The sequence below is a fragment of the Phocoena phocoena genome, chromosome 7 (assembly GCF_963924675.1).
Source record: "Phocoena phocoena chromosome 7, mPhoPho1.1, whole genome shotgun sequence".
NCBI classification, from domain to species: Eukaryota; Metazoa; Chordata; class Mammalia; order Artiodactyla; family Phocoenidae; genus Phocoena; species Phocoena phocoena.
This window is the reverse complement of record NC_089225.1, coordinates 11,838,643-11,854,472: the sequence shown is the minus strand read 5'-3', so window position 1 is coordinate 11,854,472 and position 15,830 is coordinate 11,838,643. Positions and strand designations below refer to the sequence as shown.

At 52.5% G+C, this 15,830-nt stretch overlaps 1 protein-coding gene across 1 annotated transcript in view; it reads left to right on the top strand.

Moving 5' to 3' along the window:
* Positions 1-15,625, top strand: part of STEAP3 (STEAP3 metalloreductase) — a 45,705-nt gene extending 30,080 nt beyond the window's left edge. The window contains exons 3-5 of the mRNA XM_065880641.1: positions 857-1,384; positions 6,647-6,811; positions 15,091-15,625. Coding sequence (XP_065736713.1) covers positions 857-1,384; positions 6,647-6,811; positions 15,091-15,372 — 975 coding nt within the window. The 3' untranslated portion in view covers positions 15,373-15,625. The remainder of the gene's footprint in view (positions 1-856; positions 1,385-6,646; positions 6,812-15,090) is intronic.
* The last annotated feature ends 205 nt before the right edge of the window (positions 15,626-15,830 follow it).

Here is a 15,830-nt window from a genome sequence, read left to right as displayed (position 1 = left end):
GAGATCAGCCTTGGCCTTTGCCCTACCTTACGATGTCAGGCACAGGGAACAGGAAGGGCGTTTCAAGCTGAGGGGACAACCTGCAGAGGCACAGAGGTGAGGAACAGTGTTCCCAAACGATGTTCCCAAATGGGGACAATAGTACCTACTTGCAGGCTTATGACGAGGCTGAGGGTTCACATGTGTAACGCCTGGCACATAGCGGGTGCTGAGTCAGTGTTGGTAGACTACCTGACCACAGCGGTGTCAGGAAGACCCATGGAGTGTTCAGGGATCAGAGGACACCAGTGGGCCTGCGTTGGGGCTTGTGGAGGGGAGCAGCGGGCTACAAGGCTGGGGCTGGCTTGTGGAAGGCCTTGTGTGTTGGCTGCGGGCTGTACGGGGCCAGAGGACATGGTCAAAGGGGACACTTCTGGACTGAGGGATGGAGCTGCAGCCACAGCTGCACCTTCTGGGCCATATGCAAAGCCCAGTTGCTGAATGACCCCCAGGGCAGGCCACAGTCCTTTGAGGCACCTACTCCAAGGGCCCCCGGGGGCTGCCTAGATGGGCGTTTTGCTTGTGGATGCTGATGGCAGTGAACTGGGCGAGATGCTCACTGTTGGATGAGCGTTGGCCGTTTTCCTCGAGAAGTGGGCATTGCTGGGCCAGAGACTAGGAGCCCACGGGGAGCCGAGGAAAGGCCCCGGGCTGGGATTCAGGGCCTCCTTGTGCTCCAACCATACCCTTACCTGGCAGATCGCTGGGCCTCAGTTTCCTCAGCTGCTCCGTGAGGAGCTTGGCCAAGATGCTCTCCGAGGCCCCGCTCAACCCTCCAGGGACCCCACCTGAACCCCCCCCACCTTCCTCCCCGCAGGTGCCCATCTGCAGTGACCAGCCAGAAGCCAAACGCACCGTCTTGGAGCTGGCGCAGGCCATGGGCTTCACCCCCGTGGACATGGGTTCCCTGGCCTCGGCCCGGGAGGTGGAGGCCATGCCCCTGCGCCTCCTCCCAGGCTGGAAGGTGCCTGCTCTCCTGGCCCTGGGGCTCTTCGTCTTCTTCTACACCTACAACTTCATCCGGGATGTGCTGCAGCCCTACCTGCAGGAGGGCAAGAACAAGTTCTACCAGCTGCCCGTGTCCGTGGTCAACACGACGCTACCCTGCGTGGCCTATGTGCTGCTGTCGCTGGTGTACCTGCCCGGCGTGGTGGCGGCGGCCCTGCAGCTGCACCGCGGCACCAAGTACCGCCGCTTCCCCGACTGGCTGGACCACTGGCTGCAGCACCGCAAGCAGATGGGGCTGCTCAGCTTCTTCTGCGCCGCCCTGCACGCGCTCTACAGCTTCTGCCTGCCGCTGCGCCGCTCCCACCGCTACGAGCTGGTCAACCAGGCAGTCAAGCAGGTACGGTGCTCGCCTGCTTCCTGCCAATCACAGCGCCGGGGCGGGGGCGGGGGGCGCCCCTGGGTGCAGCCCGCCAGTTGTCGCCTGCCGATCCTGCCCGGACTGGATCACGCCCACATCCTGCTGTCGGAGGTTTGGCGTATCAGCGAATAGAACGTGAAAAGCGCTCTGCCCCCAAGCCAGGGAGACTTAAAGTGCAGCTGTGAGTTACAGAGGGTATATAGAAGGTAGCGAAGTGCTAAAGAGGAAGATCAAGCGGGGGGTGGGGGGTGCAGTATTAAAGGGTGGTGAGGGAGGCCTGGCTGAGCGGGGGACATGTGAGCCCAGGTCGGAAGGCCAGGAGGACAGGAGCTGTCTGGCACCTTTGAGGATCGGCAAGGAGGCCCTCTTGGTGGAGCCAGGGGACGGGGTGGTGGGCGGGGCCTGGGAGGCGGAAGCCACACCAGAGAGGCCTTAAAGGCTGAGGAAGGGCTTGGGCCTTGGGCTTGAAGCCGAGCAAAGGTTTTGAGTAGAGGAGTGATGCGCCGCCGTCTGGGGTTTTAACTGCCTCACGCTGCTGCCAGGTGGAGAACAGACAATCAAAGATCAAACGCACATGCTGGGAAACCAGTTAGGAGGCTGTGCAGGAACCCGGATGAGAGGCCACAGAGGCTTGGAGTGGGCTGGGAGCAGCAGAGAGGCAAGAAGGTGTTGAAGGCATATTCTGAAGCCAGGGTACACAGAATTGCTGTAATAGACACGGGATTCATGAGGTGGTGGAGGACGACTCTGGGTTTTCAGCCTGAGCACCTGGAGGGATGGAGTTGCCATCCCCTGAGACGGGAAAGGCTGCAGGAGCATGTAGGGGTTTTTGTTTGTTTGTTTGTTTTTCGGTACGCGGGCCTCTCACTGCTGTGGCCTCTCCCGTTGCGGAGCACAGGCTCCGGACGCGCAGGCTCAGCGGCCATGGCTCACGGGCCCAGCCGCTCCCTGGCATGTGGGATCTTCCCGGACCGGGGCACGAACCCTTGTCCCCTGCATCGGCAGGCAGACTCCCAACCACTGCGCCACCAGGGAAGCCCAGCATGTGTATTTTGAGGGGGTGGAAGGGCACAGTAATTATTCATTTAGCAAAGCCATAGGGTGCTATTTTGCCAGCAGGATTCCTGGGAGTGGAGGGCCTTCGGGTCAAGCCAGGTGGTATCACAGGCAGCATCCCCTGGCACCTGTACCCACAGAAATAGTCCCCCCAGATGCTTCCTCTGGGTTTACAAGCTCACGGGGCCTGATTCTGAGTCCCAAGCTCAGGTCTGCAACCAACCCTGCCTTTCTTTATTTTCCCCAACCTGCGTAATTCCACCTCTAGCCCTCAGCCTCTGGCCTGGTGCGAGGGTCCTACCCACTCCAGGACACTCAGGCACCCAATGAGACACTTCTCTTCTACCCCTGGTTCCGGCTGCAGTTTTGTTCTTGCTTGGGAAGCAGGGATCTTACGAAGGCTGGGCCCTCCCCAGGTACACCCACCATGCGGCCATCCCCTCGGAGGCCTGACCACTTCCCAGAGCAGAGCCAGGAGGCAAGGCTCCACAGACCTCAGCCCCTGTTCACTCTAGTTCCTGCTTCCTTGCTGGCAGCTTCTCAAATGCCCTCGTCATTCCCCACCCACGGACACCTGGCACCATTCCATCTGTAGGCTTGGGCTTTCATAAGAGAAAGGAGGAACCCCAGACTTCAGGCAAAGCAGCAAGACACCTGCTGGAAATGAGAGGGGAAGGGAAAAAATAATAGTCGCTAACGCTTAAAAAGCGCTTAGTGTGTTCCAGGTACCATCTAAGAGCTTTACATACCCAGTGTGAATTCATTGAACTCTTATCCCTATAAGGCAGGTGCTGTACTACCCTGAGGCACAGAGAGTTTAAGTAACTTGGTCAAAGTCACTCAGCCAGTAAGTGGCTGAGCTGGGATCCAGGTCCAGCCAATCTCCCCCAAATCCGTGTTCATGCCCGTACTGCTTTCTACGGGGAAAACAAGTCCAAATTAACAGTTGAATGAATGATCCCAGAACTCATTCATTCGCTGAGTTCTACTCTACCGGGCCCTGAGGCCACGGGATGAAATCAGACAGTCTCGTCCCTCACCTTAGCTGGCGTGGGGTGGCGTGGAGGCCTGCAGGCCAGAGCCCTAGACTCTTGTCCTCCAGCATCACTGACTGGAACAAAGATCTTGACCTTAATAAGCAAGTCACAACCCCTCTTTGGTCCTCAGGGCCCTGGTGTAGATGGAGGTCTCACCCAGTGCTGATGTTTTTTGATGCTCTTTCATGATATTTTCTTACTCCTAAGAAGAGTCAGCCTGCTGGGCAGGAAGCTCTGCGTGGCTCCTCGGAGACTGGAACAATGTTTGCTGCCCAGGAGGTGGCGGGTGTTTCAGGCAGTGGATGGGGAAGAAGGTAATGCCCCCTCCCCACTAGAGCGCAAGGCAAAACCCCTGCCCTCTCCTCCCCCTGCCCACCCTCTGACTGCCATTCTCCAAATTCTCCACCCTGCCAAGGCTTTCCTTGATATCACGTTAATATCGTTTTGCCATGATGCAAATACCAGGGCACATTGGGGCCCGTGTGAGGTAATTTTCCCTGAGTTCCAAAGCCCTGTAAGGCTGCAGGCCCCCGTGGAGGTTGCCAGGCAACCATCACTCCCACAGGACAGGATCAGAGACAGACAGCAAGGCCTGTCAGGCAAAGGGGCTGAACCTTGTTCTGCAGAGTTCTGGAGGGCAGAGCCAGGGCTGATGCGGCTTGTCAGGGAGGGGCGTGGAAATGGGGGGGAGGGATTACCAGAGCAGAGCAGCCCAGAAGAGGGGCGGGCGGCCAAAACGCACATCAGTGGTGCCTTGGAAACGCACGTCAAGATCAAAATCCGAAATCAAGATAAAGATGAAAGAAAGTGTTTTACCCACACACTGTGTTCTCCGCCCTGTCACCCCAAATCTAGTCCAGGCTGTCAGAGAGAACCGTCTAAATCTCACATCTGAGCCTCCTGCCCTTGGGCCCTTCAGCTTCGAGCTTGCAACCTACAGGGAAAGGAAACCCCACACGGGGATGGCAGCGTTCCATCTCTTGTTGACGAGCACTGTCCTGGTCGTGCTCGAGGCGGCCAGCTTGATTAGCTCTGAACATGAGAGCATCAGTAGGGGAGTGGAGAGCTGTTTCACCCACGTCCCAGTTTGCCGTCTGTGACGCTGGTCGCTGGGGAGCCCTGGGAACAGCACTGTAGTTCAGTCAGTTGGGTGAGACTCCCACAGGCTACCGAAGGTGGCCGGGAGCCAGGTACTTACGCAGGTTCCTCATCCCACCCCTTCCCAGTGTCGCGGCTGAATGGAAATATTAGAGGAAAAGACGAGACATTTTGCAAGCAGATGTGGTGTGTGTAATCGTCCAAGCTCTGACTTGGGACATTAACTTCCTGATCTTACCAAAATGCAGAAAGGAGCGACTAATGAAGTATATCTGAAGAACAAACAACTTACAACTCGGGGATGACCCACTGAGCGGCCGTCGTTAGTGCAGGGAAGGTACGAGTTAGCCTTCTCTGGGCTCAGTTACGTGGGAGACCCCCCTGCCCCCTGCAGGGTACCGTCGGCCCCGCCTTTCTCGTTAGTGCTGACGTTCGCCTGGCACACAGCGAAATCACAGGATTTTAGACGTGACCTCTTCCAGCTCTGTCAGTGGAGAAGCGGAGGCCCAGAGATGGAGCTGCCCAGAGTCTCACAGGACTCATGGTCAGGGTGAGACTCCTGGTCCTTTCGTGGCTTAAAGGCACCAGTGAGAGCCAGCCTGCCCTGAAATAGAACAGAGGCCCTCGTTTCTCTCAAATTGCAGGAAAAGTACCCAGTGGCTGGCATTTTCTCAGTTCCTTTCAACGTTCTCTCATAAGCCTTTCAACCATTTTTGCTCAGACCACTAGATTCATTTTTAATATTATACCTTCTAACTGCACTTGGGTTATTTTTTTCCCGCTGAAATAGTTTCTCAAAAACCTGTATGAGTCACTCTGTTTTGCAAAGCAGAGACCTACCGACTAAAGCCTAGTCACGTATCCTAATGGAAATGCTGTTCCTTGTTGTGCGGGTAGAATTGAAGCAGCAGCGTTTCCTGGTGTTTCTCAGAAAACATCTTGACGTCCAGGAACTCTGCAATGTGGTCTAGTTCGGAAATGATGGTTCTGACAGAAGGATCTTGATAAAAGCTTTTCCTCGTGTGCACGGTACGAGTGAGCGTTGGCCAGGCTGCGGGGGAAAGGTGGGGCTGAGGTGCAAGGGGTCTCTGAGTGGGGAGGGAGGGGGTAGAAACCTCTGGGCCTGCAGGGGCTCCCCCATTGGTGCGTGCCTGGGGCTCACTGGCGGATTCCAGAACTCTGTGAGGGCAGGTATCTTTGCTCTCTGCAGCCCAGGGCCTAGCACACAGTAGGTGCTTGTGAAGCACCTACTGTGTGCTAGGTGCTTCATAAGTGCTCATGGGCCTGCTTGGCGAATGGATGTTGGACTCTATTGCCTGGCAGTGGTTGACTCAAAGCTACATTCCTCAGACAGAAATGGGCAACTGGGTGGGAAGATGGGAGCTGGGGGCTAGTTAGGAAATATTGAGGGGTTTGGTGTATGTGTGTCTAGAATATGAGCCAGTGACGGGAGCAGCTTGGGGGACCAAGGATCCAGGCTGAGACAGGCTGAAGGTAGTCAGCAGAGGCAGCAGCCTGTCTGGCTGAAGGGATTCTGAATTAAGAGAGCGCCTCCTTCCTGCTGGGGATTTGGGCACCAGAAAACCTTGTGAGATGGTCATATTTGAAGGTTCTTTATGTCTTGTCAGATTCTCTGGCTCCTTACTCTTGGATTGTGACTGTTCTGGTCGACTGGCCCCAGACAGATTTGTGAAAGCCATGGGGAGGGAGGAGCCTCTTCTTCCGAGCCAGCTGCCTGGGTCCTGATCTCAGCTCTGCCATCTCCTAAGCTGTGTGTGACCATGGAAAGGTTACTTGATCTCTGTGCCTCATTTCCCTCATCTGGAAAATGGGTACAATAGTGACATCTGCCTCACGGGGTTGCTGTAAGGCTCAGGTGAGCTGATACCTGAGAAGTGCTTAAAACAGAGGCAGACACACGTTACACGGAGTGGAAATTGGGAATGTTGGTCGTTACTGCGTTTTTCCCGTCCTAAATTCCTTGCTCGCCCAAATCCCAGGGCATCGACCTTGGCCACAGTGTTCATGGTTTCCTTTCCATCCACACCAGGTCTTGACCAATAAAAGTCACCTCTGGATCGAGAAGGAAGTCTGGCGGATGGAGATCTACCTGTCCCTGGGAGTGCTGGCCCTCGGCACGCTGTCTCTGCTGGCTGTCACCTCACTGCCATCCATCTCAAACTCACTCAACTGGAGGGAGTTCAGCTTTGTTCAGGTAAAGTAGTTCTGTCTCTGCTGGTGAGCCTCAGCATGGCCCTGGCCCTGCCTCTCCGGTGCAAGCACCTTCCCACCCACGCGCCGCCTGGGCTTTCGTAATCTGTGTAACAGAACCGCTCACTCAGGTGCCCGGGCCTCCCCAAGCCTGGCAGGCTCACCCAAGTCTCCTGATAAAGGGGCTGCCTGGGATGAGCTCATCCTCGTGACACCGGGAGATGCCAGATTTAGGCATGTGTAAAATTCAGACAGCAGAATGCTGAACCCTGGACTACACATTCCCAGTATCTACAATTCTTGGGCTTCCCAAACAAAATCCCATAATACGTAGTCACTGGACGTGTCACTGATCTGTCTGGGCAGTCAGTGAGCCCTTGGGTGAGCCGAACCGCCCAGCCAGCACCCTCAGCTGAACCCGGCCCTGTTGTTTCCTTTAACCTCTTGATTCATGCAGAGTGGATGGGAGGTGAGATTAGGACCTTCAGTTTATAGGAAATAAAACACAGCATTTCCCAAAGGACACCATTCATATTAAAAAGGACATGTAGAGTCAAACAAATCTGGGAGGGCTTCCCTGGTGGCGCAGTGGTTGAGAGTCCGCCTGCCGATGCAGGGGACACGGGTTCGTGCCCCGGTCCGGGAGGCTCCCACATGCCGCGGAGCGGCTGGGCCCGTGAGCCATGGCCGCTGAGCCCGCGCGTCTGGAGCCTGTGCTCCTCAACGGGAGAGGCCGCAACAGTGAGAGCCCCGCGTACCGCAAAAAATAAAAAAAATAAAATAAATCTGGGAAAAGATTTGCTTCCCGCTCAGCGAGTCACAACGCACTTTCACAAGTCACAAGGAAGCAAACCTCGTTAAGCAGACTTGTTTCAGTGTTGGCGTCCTCCCCCCACCCCCGTTTTTCTTTCACTGTCTACACTCCACAGAACACACTTTGGAAGATGCTACTAGTGGCGAAGGTTCTTCATGCATTTATTCATTCAGTGTTTATTGAACACATACTGCATGCCCAGCGTCCTGCTAGACCTGGGATGCAAGAGGCAACGAGACAGGTAGAGCCACGGTTTAATTATAAGGACCACTGAGGCAGGGACATTTTTTACATTCCTTTGGCATCTCCCACTGTTCTCCACACAGAGCACGTGCTCAGCCCCCAGGTGCTGGCAGGTTAACTCATCCCCTCCATTGATGGGTGCTGACTAATACTGGGTTCTGCCATCCATATGGTATCAGGGCAGGGAACAGATATCACACCCACCCCCGATGTCAACAAAAACTCTGTCCCATATCGTCTCTGTGCAGCAAGGACACAGTATGGGATTCCAAGAGGGACACCAACAGGGCAGCGCTCTTATGTAATCCAAATTAATTATCCCTCATTGGGGATGCATGCGTACCCTAGAACAAAACAGAGTTGTGGGTTTTGGGGGGTTTTTTTTAAGTGTGTCTGTTTCTGAATCTCACTGGCTCTGCTCGTCTCGGAAGGTCTCTGGAGGTGTGCTCAGGCCTGACACATGCCGGCAAAAGGGGGAAGAAAGAATTTTATCTGCCACTAATCCTCACGTGTCGCACCCCCAAATCTGGGATTTTCATGTTCCTGCCTGGAGTATGCTGGGGTGCAGAGTTTATCCACAACTAAAACAGACTGCAGTTCGCTCCCCTCACCGGAAAGTTGCTCCCTTAAGCAGCTGTAGATTACAAGCTCCAGCTCCAGCTGCCGGAGAAAGCCGGGGAATTTGGTTTTGTTAGCAAAAGCTGACCGGGACTCAGCAGCTGTTCTACTTTACATACTGAAGAGTCGAAATACAAATAGGAAAGTCCTTATGCTGCTGCAAGAAAAGGGGGGTGGAAAGCCGAGAGATGGGTAGAAAGACAGGGTTTTACGTGAGGAAATCAAATGCCCATATTCTGTCCACAAATGCTCTATCTCCCTGGAGTGCTGATACAGAGGAGGAGCCGGCACATCCCAGCTCTGTAACCATTAGCAGATCACGTGCGCTCCCCGAGCCTCACTTTACACTCTTGTAAAATGGAGTTAGTTCCCTACAGATGTGTTGTGAGTCACTGTGCAAGATTACGCGTAAAAGAAAAATACAACGCAATTTGCTGTGATTCTCGGGGCATGTAGCCACATTTCCATGACCTCTGACTAAGCCACCCATTTCTGAGTCAGTAGGAGGCAGCAAGAGACAGGCAAGAGACTCCCACCCAGAGCCGCAGAATGGTCTGGGGCAGTGTTTGCAAACTGCAGTTGACACTTGTTGGTGGGTTATGAAATCAATTTTGGGGACCACAACAAGCTTTTTTTGCGATACGCAGGCCTCTCACTGTTGTGGCCTCTCCCGTTGCGGAGCACAGGTTCCGGACGCACAGGCTCAGCGGCCATGGCTCACGGGCCCAGCCGCTCCACGGCACGTGGGATCTTCCCGGACCGGGGCACGAACCCGTGTCCCCTGCATCGGCAGGCGGACTCCCAACCACTGCGCCACCAGGGAAGCCCACGACAAGCTTTTTAAACATGAAATAGAGTAGAACGTCTCCAAAAATGTCAGAGTTCTTTACATTTTCTAAGCATAGACATTTTTTCAGTTGTATCAATTCAGTAGTTATATATACATATGTGGGCATACTTCATTGTGTACTGGGCAGTAATGAAAATGTGATTCTTAATGAGAGCCGCCATCGAAAAGTTTGAAGTCACGGAACTCTTGGAGAAATGCAGATACCCAGGACTACCCTTGACCTGTGGACTCAGATGCCCGGGGTCGGCTCTGGAGTCTATTTTTATAGGCTCCTTGGGTGACTTAAGTGCACGTGATGCAGTATGTGACAATCTCTGGGGTGGGGGATGCAGGCTATGGAGCCAGCAGACCTGGGTTTCAGTCCCAAGACCACCACTTACCAGCCCTGCACCACTAGACAGCTCCTTAGCGTCTCCAAGCACCTGCATCCTGACTTGTCTGTATCCACCTCCTGTAGTCACTGGGAGGATTTGTGCTGAGGACATGTATACATGCACCCAATAGTAGCTGTACAGGTTTTGAGGTGAGCTGCAACCTTCTCCTGTAAGGTGAGCGCTGCTTTAGAACAAGGAACTACCTGGACCCCATTTCCTTTCCCAGCCACGAATGACTGCAACAGGTCACCAGGGCTTAGAAAGTGGCTGTGGAGACACCGTGGTTCTCAGTGGGCCTGGCCTGACCCCTGGGTCTGTAATGATTTATTGAGCTAGAAAGCCATCAAAACAGGGTGTGGATTCCACAGACGTGACTTGTGCTTACGTGTATCCTTTTGTTCCTGAGGCTGTTTTCGAAGTTTTTAATTTGGGGTTTTGTTTGTCTGGGTGTTTTTGTTCCTACTGTTTTGGTTTGGTTTCGGCTGTGCTAACTGCTCCTAATTAAGCCAGTTAAACATTCTTAGATTGCCAACTACCCAGGTCAGTGCAGCTCCGCTGGACAGAGAAATTAGTGTTCGGCTCTTAGCACCTTGGTTCTGCCCCATCGTTAGAGGAGCTTCCTGTGGCCTTGCCCACTCCTACCACCTGCCTGAGATAATAACAGAGCCCTGTTCTGACCCCAGCTTTGTGAGCAAATTGTCCAAAGCCCCTTCCTGCCACGGTAATGGATCACCACCAGCAGCCACCAACAACCTGGCTGCTTCTGTTTTGCTAACAAGCTTACATATAATAAAAATGGCCCTAGCTTGTTGTGGGCGTTATTAATTGCCCCGTGAGGATGCCTCCCTTTCTTTTGGCTTCCTTTGACTGTTCTGGGATTTTTTAAATTGTTCCCAAGGAGAGAGAGTTTTAGGGAAACAAACTTGCTGGACTCATCCAGGCTTCCCATTGGGATTGGAAAGTCAGAAGGCCCTTTGTTACTGGCTGGTCTTTGGGGCCTCCTGCCATCTGGAATCACCATGGGATTCTGGATGGCAAAGGGAAGAGGTTATATGGGCAGGAGAAGGTCTTCATACTCTCCCAGGGCAGGTCTTGTTTGCCCAGCACAATCCATCACTCTCCAGATTAGGGCAGGGGACAGTGGTGAACATGGGCCAAACACTGGAGCCCCAGGGCATGTCACTGAGGGAGGTGCTAAGGCCTTTCTGGGGCCACCAGGACTCAGTTCCCAGGCCTGGGTGGCTTCTCACTGCTGCAGCATCTGGGAGAGCTTCACGATGCAGAGTGTGAGCCCGTTCAGGCCCTCGATGGGTCTTTGTCTGAGGAACAGAAAGGACCGGGTCCACCCCAATCAAATAGCCTGGGCAGAGGGACCTTGAAGACTTCTGAACCTGAAGTTAGAAGGGCTCAGGTGATAAGAGTCTCCTAAATTAGTGGTTCTTAGTCCTGTCTGCATGTCAGCATCATCTCTGAGCTTATAAAAGCTACCACGCCTGAGCTCCAATCCCTATCCAATTTAATCCGATTTTCTGGGACCGGCGCCTGGGCATTAAGATTTTCCCCGTGCTCCCCAGATGATTTTACCACGTAGCCAGATTTGAACACCACGCCTCAGGCCGCTAAACTCTCAGGGGTAAAAAGGCACGTCCCAGCCATCTCAGCAAAGCCCAGTAAATTCGCCTGAGTGAGGGGAGCAACAGTTTGGGACTTGGAAGCTGGTGGGGGAATAGAATAACAAGGTTGTTGTCAGGCTAGTTCAAGATTTACTCCTGATGGTCAACGCTGGGGCCTTTCCTTCCCCCAATTTTTTTTTTTTTTTGCGGTACACGGACCTCTCACTGTTGTGGCCTCTCCCGTTGCGGAGCACAGGCTCCGGACGCGCAGGCTCAGCGGCCGTGGCTCACGGGCCCAGCCGCTCCGCGGCACGTGGGATCTTCCCGGACCGGGGCACGAACCCGTGTCCCCTGCATCGGCAGGCGGACTCTCAACTACTGCGCCACCAGGGAAGCCCCCCAATTTTTTTTTATTGTGGTAAAGTAACATAACAAAAGTTATCCCCTTAACCGTTTTGAAGTGTGTGGTTCAGTAATATTAAGTATATTCACTTTGTCGTGCAATCATCACCACCTTCTATCTCCAGAGCTCTTTTCGTCTTGCAGAACTGAAATGCTGTCCCCGTTAAACACTAACTCCCCATTGCTCTCCTCTCCCAGCCTATGGCAGTTACCATTCTACATTCTGGCCCAGGGATGTTTACTGCCTCCTACAGGCACCTTATATAAGTGGAATTATCCAGTACTTGTCTTTTTGTGACTGGCCTATGTCACTTAGCATGATGCCCTCAAAGTTCATCCATATTGTAGCATGTGACAGAAGTTTATTCTTATTTAAGGCTGAATAGTATTCCATTGTATAGAGATACTACATTTTGCTTATCTATCTGTCAGGGGACACTGGGGTTGCTTCTACATTTGAGCTATTATGAATAATGCTGCTGTGAACATGGGTGTATAAATAACTCTTCAAGACCCTGCTTTCAGTTATTTGGGGTGTATGCCAGAAGTGGGATTGCTGGAGCACATGGTGATTGTATTTTTAATTCACTGAGGATCCTCCATTACCATTTTCCATAGTAGCTGCGCCCTTCTAACATCCCCACTAGCAGTGCATAAGGGTTTTAATTTCTCCACATCTGCGCCAACACTGGTTTTCTTAATAGTAGCCATCCTACTGGGTGTGAAGTGATTTTGATTTGCATTTCCCTAACGACGAGCGATGTTGAGCATCTCTTCATGTGTTTATTGGCCATTCATATATCTTCTTTGGAGAAATTTCTATTCAAGTCCTTTGCCTATTTTTGAGTTGGGTTGTTTGTTTCTGTTGTTGTTGACTTTAAGAGTTCTCTATACAGTCTGGATATTAATCCCCAATATTTTCTCAATGCTGGGGACTTTTTTAACCCCAGTCTTCATTTTCAATAGATCAGAACTTAGAAAAAGTTGGTGTGGTTCAGAAGTTGCTACGAGATTTGGAATCTTGATAGACGCGTCTGGAGGTGACAAGGATTTGGTTACACGTGACTCACAGTCAAAGAGGCTTCCGTTTGGGGGCTGACCGTTTGCACATGACACGTGAAGTAGCCGTGGATAGGAGCATAGAGCCAACCATGGCCTTTCCCTACAGGCTGTGCTGAGCCAGGAAGTTGTTAAGGATGTAATAAACATATCCTTTAAGAGGTCACAAAGCCAAAGAGAACCAGAGATGGCGGCTAGGAAGGATAGAGACTGGGGATCTCTTAGCAGCTAGTATTTTGTTTAGGGCCAAAAATGTTATACTTGTGCCCCTGTCTACGAACTTGTAGGTATAGCCATTACTATTTTTAGTAAAAGCATTACAAACAATTCTTCTGAACCATGTCCTTCCACTTACTGAGGTTCACCACCCTGGTGTTTATACTGGAGAAGGTGTAAGCACCCCCCATGCTAGAGAGGAGTGAGAATGAGACATGGTAGCAGAATCAGACCCACTTAGAGCCGTGTCTGGGGGGAGTGCCAACAAGACAGTGTCCCTCAGCCAAGCCCCTGGATTGATGCTGACAAGCTGGGCTGGAAGGAAATCCAGGAGGCCTGATTACAGTTCCTCTGTGGAAAGCTCAAAACCAACCCGTAAAGAGCACCCCGAGGTATCGTCATGCTGCCACGTTTCAATTAAACCCTTGCAGTGTCTCGTTGGAGAAAATGCAGATGTGTTCATCGCTTGATGGGTCACTGCTATCTTCATTCCTTGTGTAATAAACACAGGTCTCTCCCGCCCGGAATCTCTCGGTGCCCTGTGCCCCTCCTCTCGACCCTCCACGAAGTCCTAACCCTGGCTGCCCTCTGCTCTGCACCGCTGCCTGCCAGGTCTGGGGGCTGGAGAATGCTGCATCTATACAGCACTTTCCCTACAATTCTGACTTTACTTTTGTAATCACTTCCTTCTCACTGAGGCTAATTAAGCAACTTGCCGAGGGTCACAGTGTCAGTTGAGACTAGCGCCAACAGTAGAATCCGGAAGGCATCATTTGTAGTTTGCAAGAAACCCTACGTGCAAAAGATTCCCAGAGGCTAGAGTTACAGATCATCACTTCCTGGCTATTTTCACATCACACTTCCCATAGAAAGTCATGATTGTATAGCACATGGGGTGACAAGGAGCTGCTCATGGCCGGAAGTGACCCACAAAAGCCCACACCTGGCTCAAGGGGCAAGATGCTCTGCCACACGACGGCTTGGACCATTTCCATTTGGATCTGTGATGGTCTTGATCTCCCCAGCATCACTAATCTCCTTCCGGACAGGAGAGTAACCCTGGCGGGGTTTGTACCTGGGGCGTTCACAGCTCAGAGCATGGGCAGGAGGTGAGGGACCAGCACCCACAGAAAGCATCTTTGTGATACTGTGGGCTTGATATACAGTGTCAGGACAACTAGCCTGCAAGCCCTTGTGAGTCACCTTCACTATTGGTGCCAGATCCATGTGCCAAGTAAATTTTTCCTTTGTGCTTATCTTTAAACCAACTTAAGATCTACTCACTTTTTACCTGGCCGTATCTTGTGCCAAATATTATCTGTGAAATTATGATTTTGATATGCTGGCAGACACATTACTCTGTACACATGAAAAGATACACAAAACTAGTAACATGTTTTTAAACTTCTTTAAATTTAATTACATCTTAAGTCCTCTGGCAGCCACCAGAGTTATGAATAATACAGTTTGGGGGAAAGCATTGGGTTTTTTTGTTTCTGTTTTTTAATAAATTTATTTATTTATTTATTTTTGGCTGCGTTGGGTCTCTGTTGCTGCTGGGTCTTTGTTGCTGCGTGCGGGCTTTCTCTAGTTGCGGCGAGCGGGAGCTACTCTTCGTTGAGGTGCACGGGCTTCTCATTGTGGTGGCTTCTCTTGTTGCGGAGCACGGGCTCTAGACACGCGGGCTCAGTAGTTGTGGTACGAGGGCTTAGTAGTTGTGGCACACAGGCTCAGTTGCTCCGTGGCATCCTCCTGGACCAGGGCTCGAACCCGTGTTCCCTGCATTGGCAGGCGGATTCTGCACCACCAGGGAAGTCCCCAAGCATTGTTATTTTATAGAATCCTTATGAATCAATGAATCCTTATATACTTTGACGTATGAGCATTGTTCTCTTGGGGAAACTGAGGCTCAGAGAGTTTAGACAGTAATAAGATCACCCAGAGAGTGAGTGACGGGGCTGGGATTTGAACACAGAGCCCTACTAAAGCTGCCCTCCTTCCTTCCCCTCTGCCAAATAAGCAGGCGAGCCATTGGTAGGATGGCTGTGTCCGTCCCCACCCTGACCCTCATTCTAGCCTTCTTTTCTCCGGCAGTCCACTCTGGGCTTTGTGGGCCTAGTGCTGAGCACCCTGCACACGCTCACCTACGGCTGGACCCGCGCCTTCGAGGAGAGTCGCTACAAGTTCTACCTGCCCCCCACCTTCACACTAACCCTGCTGGTGCCCTGTGTTGTCATCCTGGCCAAAGGCCTGTTTCTCCTGCCCTGCTTCAGCCGCAGACTCTCCAAGATCCGGAGGGGCTGGGAGAAGGATGGCGCCGTCAAGTTCACGCTGCCAGTGGGCTGCGCCCTGGCCCAGAAGACAAGCCACGTGTGAGGTGCCTGCACCCAGCTCCGGAAGCCAGACACAGGCAGGACAGCGCCCAGAGTCTCTCAGGACTTCTCGCCGTGATCATGCAGGACACCAGGATTACACACGGATGGGTGGGTTGAGGTCTGAATTCCTGGGACGTGTGTGGTAATATTCAGAATGACACACCTGTGTGTGATATGTATGTCCATATGTATTTCATATATATAACAGGATTTGCAATTATACTTACTTAGCTAAAAAGTTGTTGAGTCCCTGAGATTTCAACCTGTAGATTTAAAAGCAAGTGTCAGACGTTAGGAGAACAGCAGCTCATACTACTGTGACATTTACAGAGAGATGCACAGACTTTTTGCACAGAAAAGGCAGTGAGAGGCTTGCACTTTGGTGGCTTCCATCCACTTGTGCACCTCCCCGCCTGCCCCTTTTCGCTACTTTCCCAAGGCTTTTGCAGAACTGGGGCT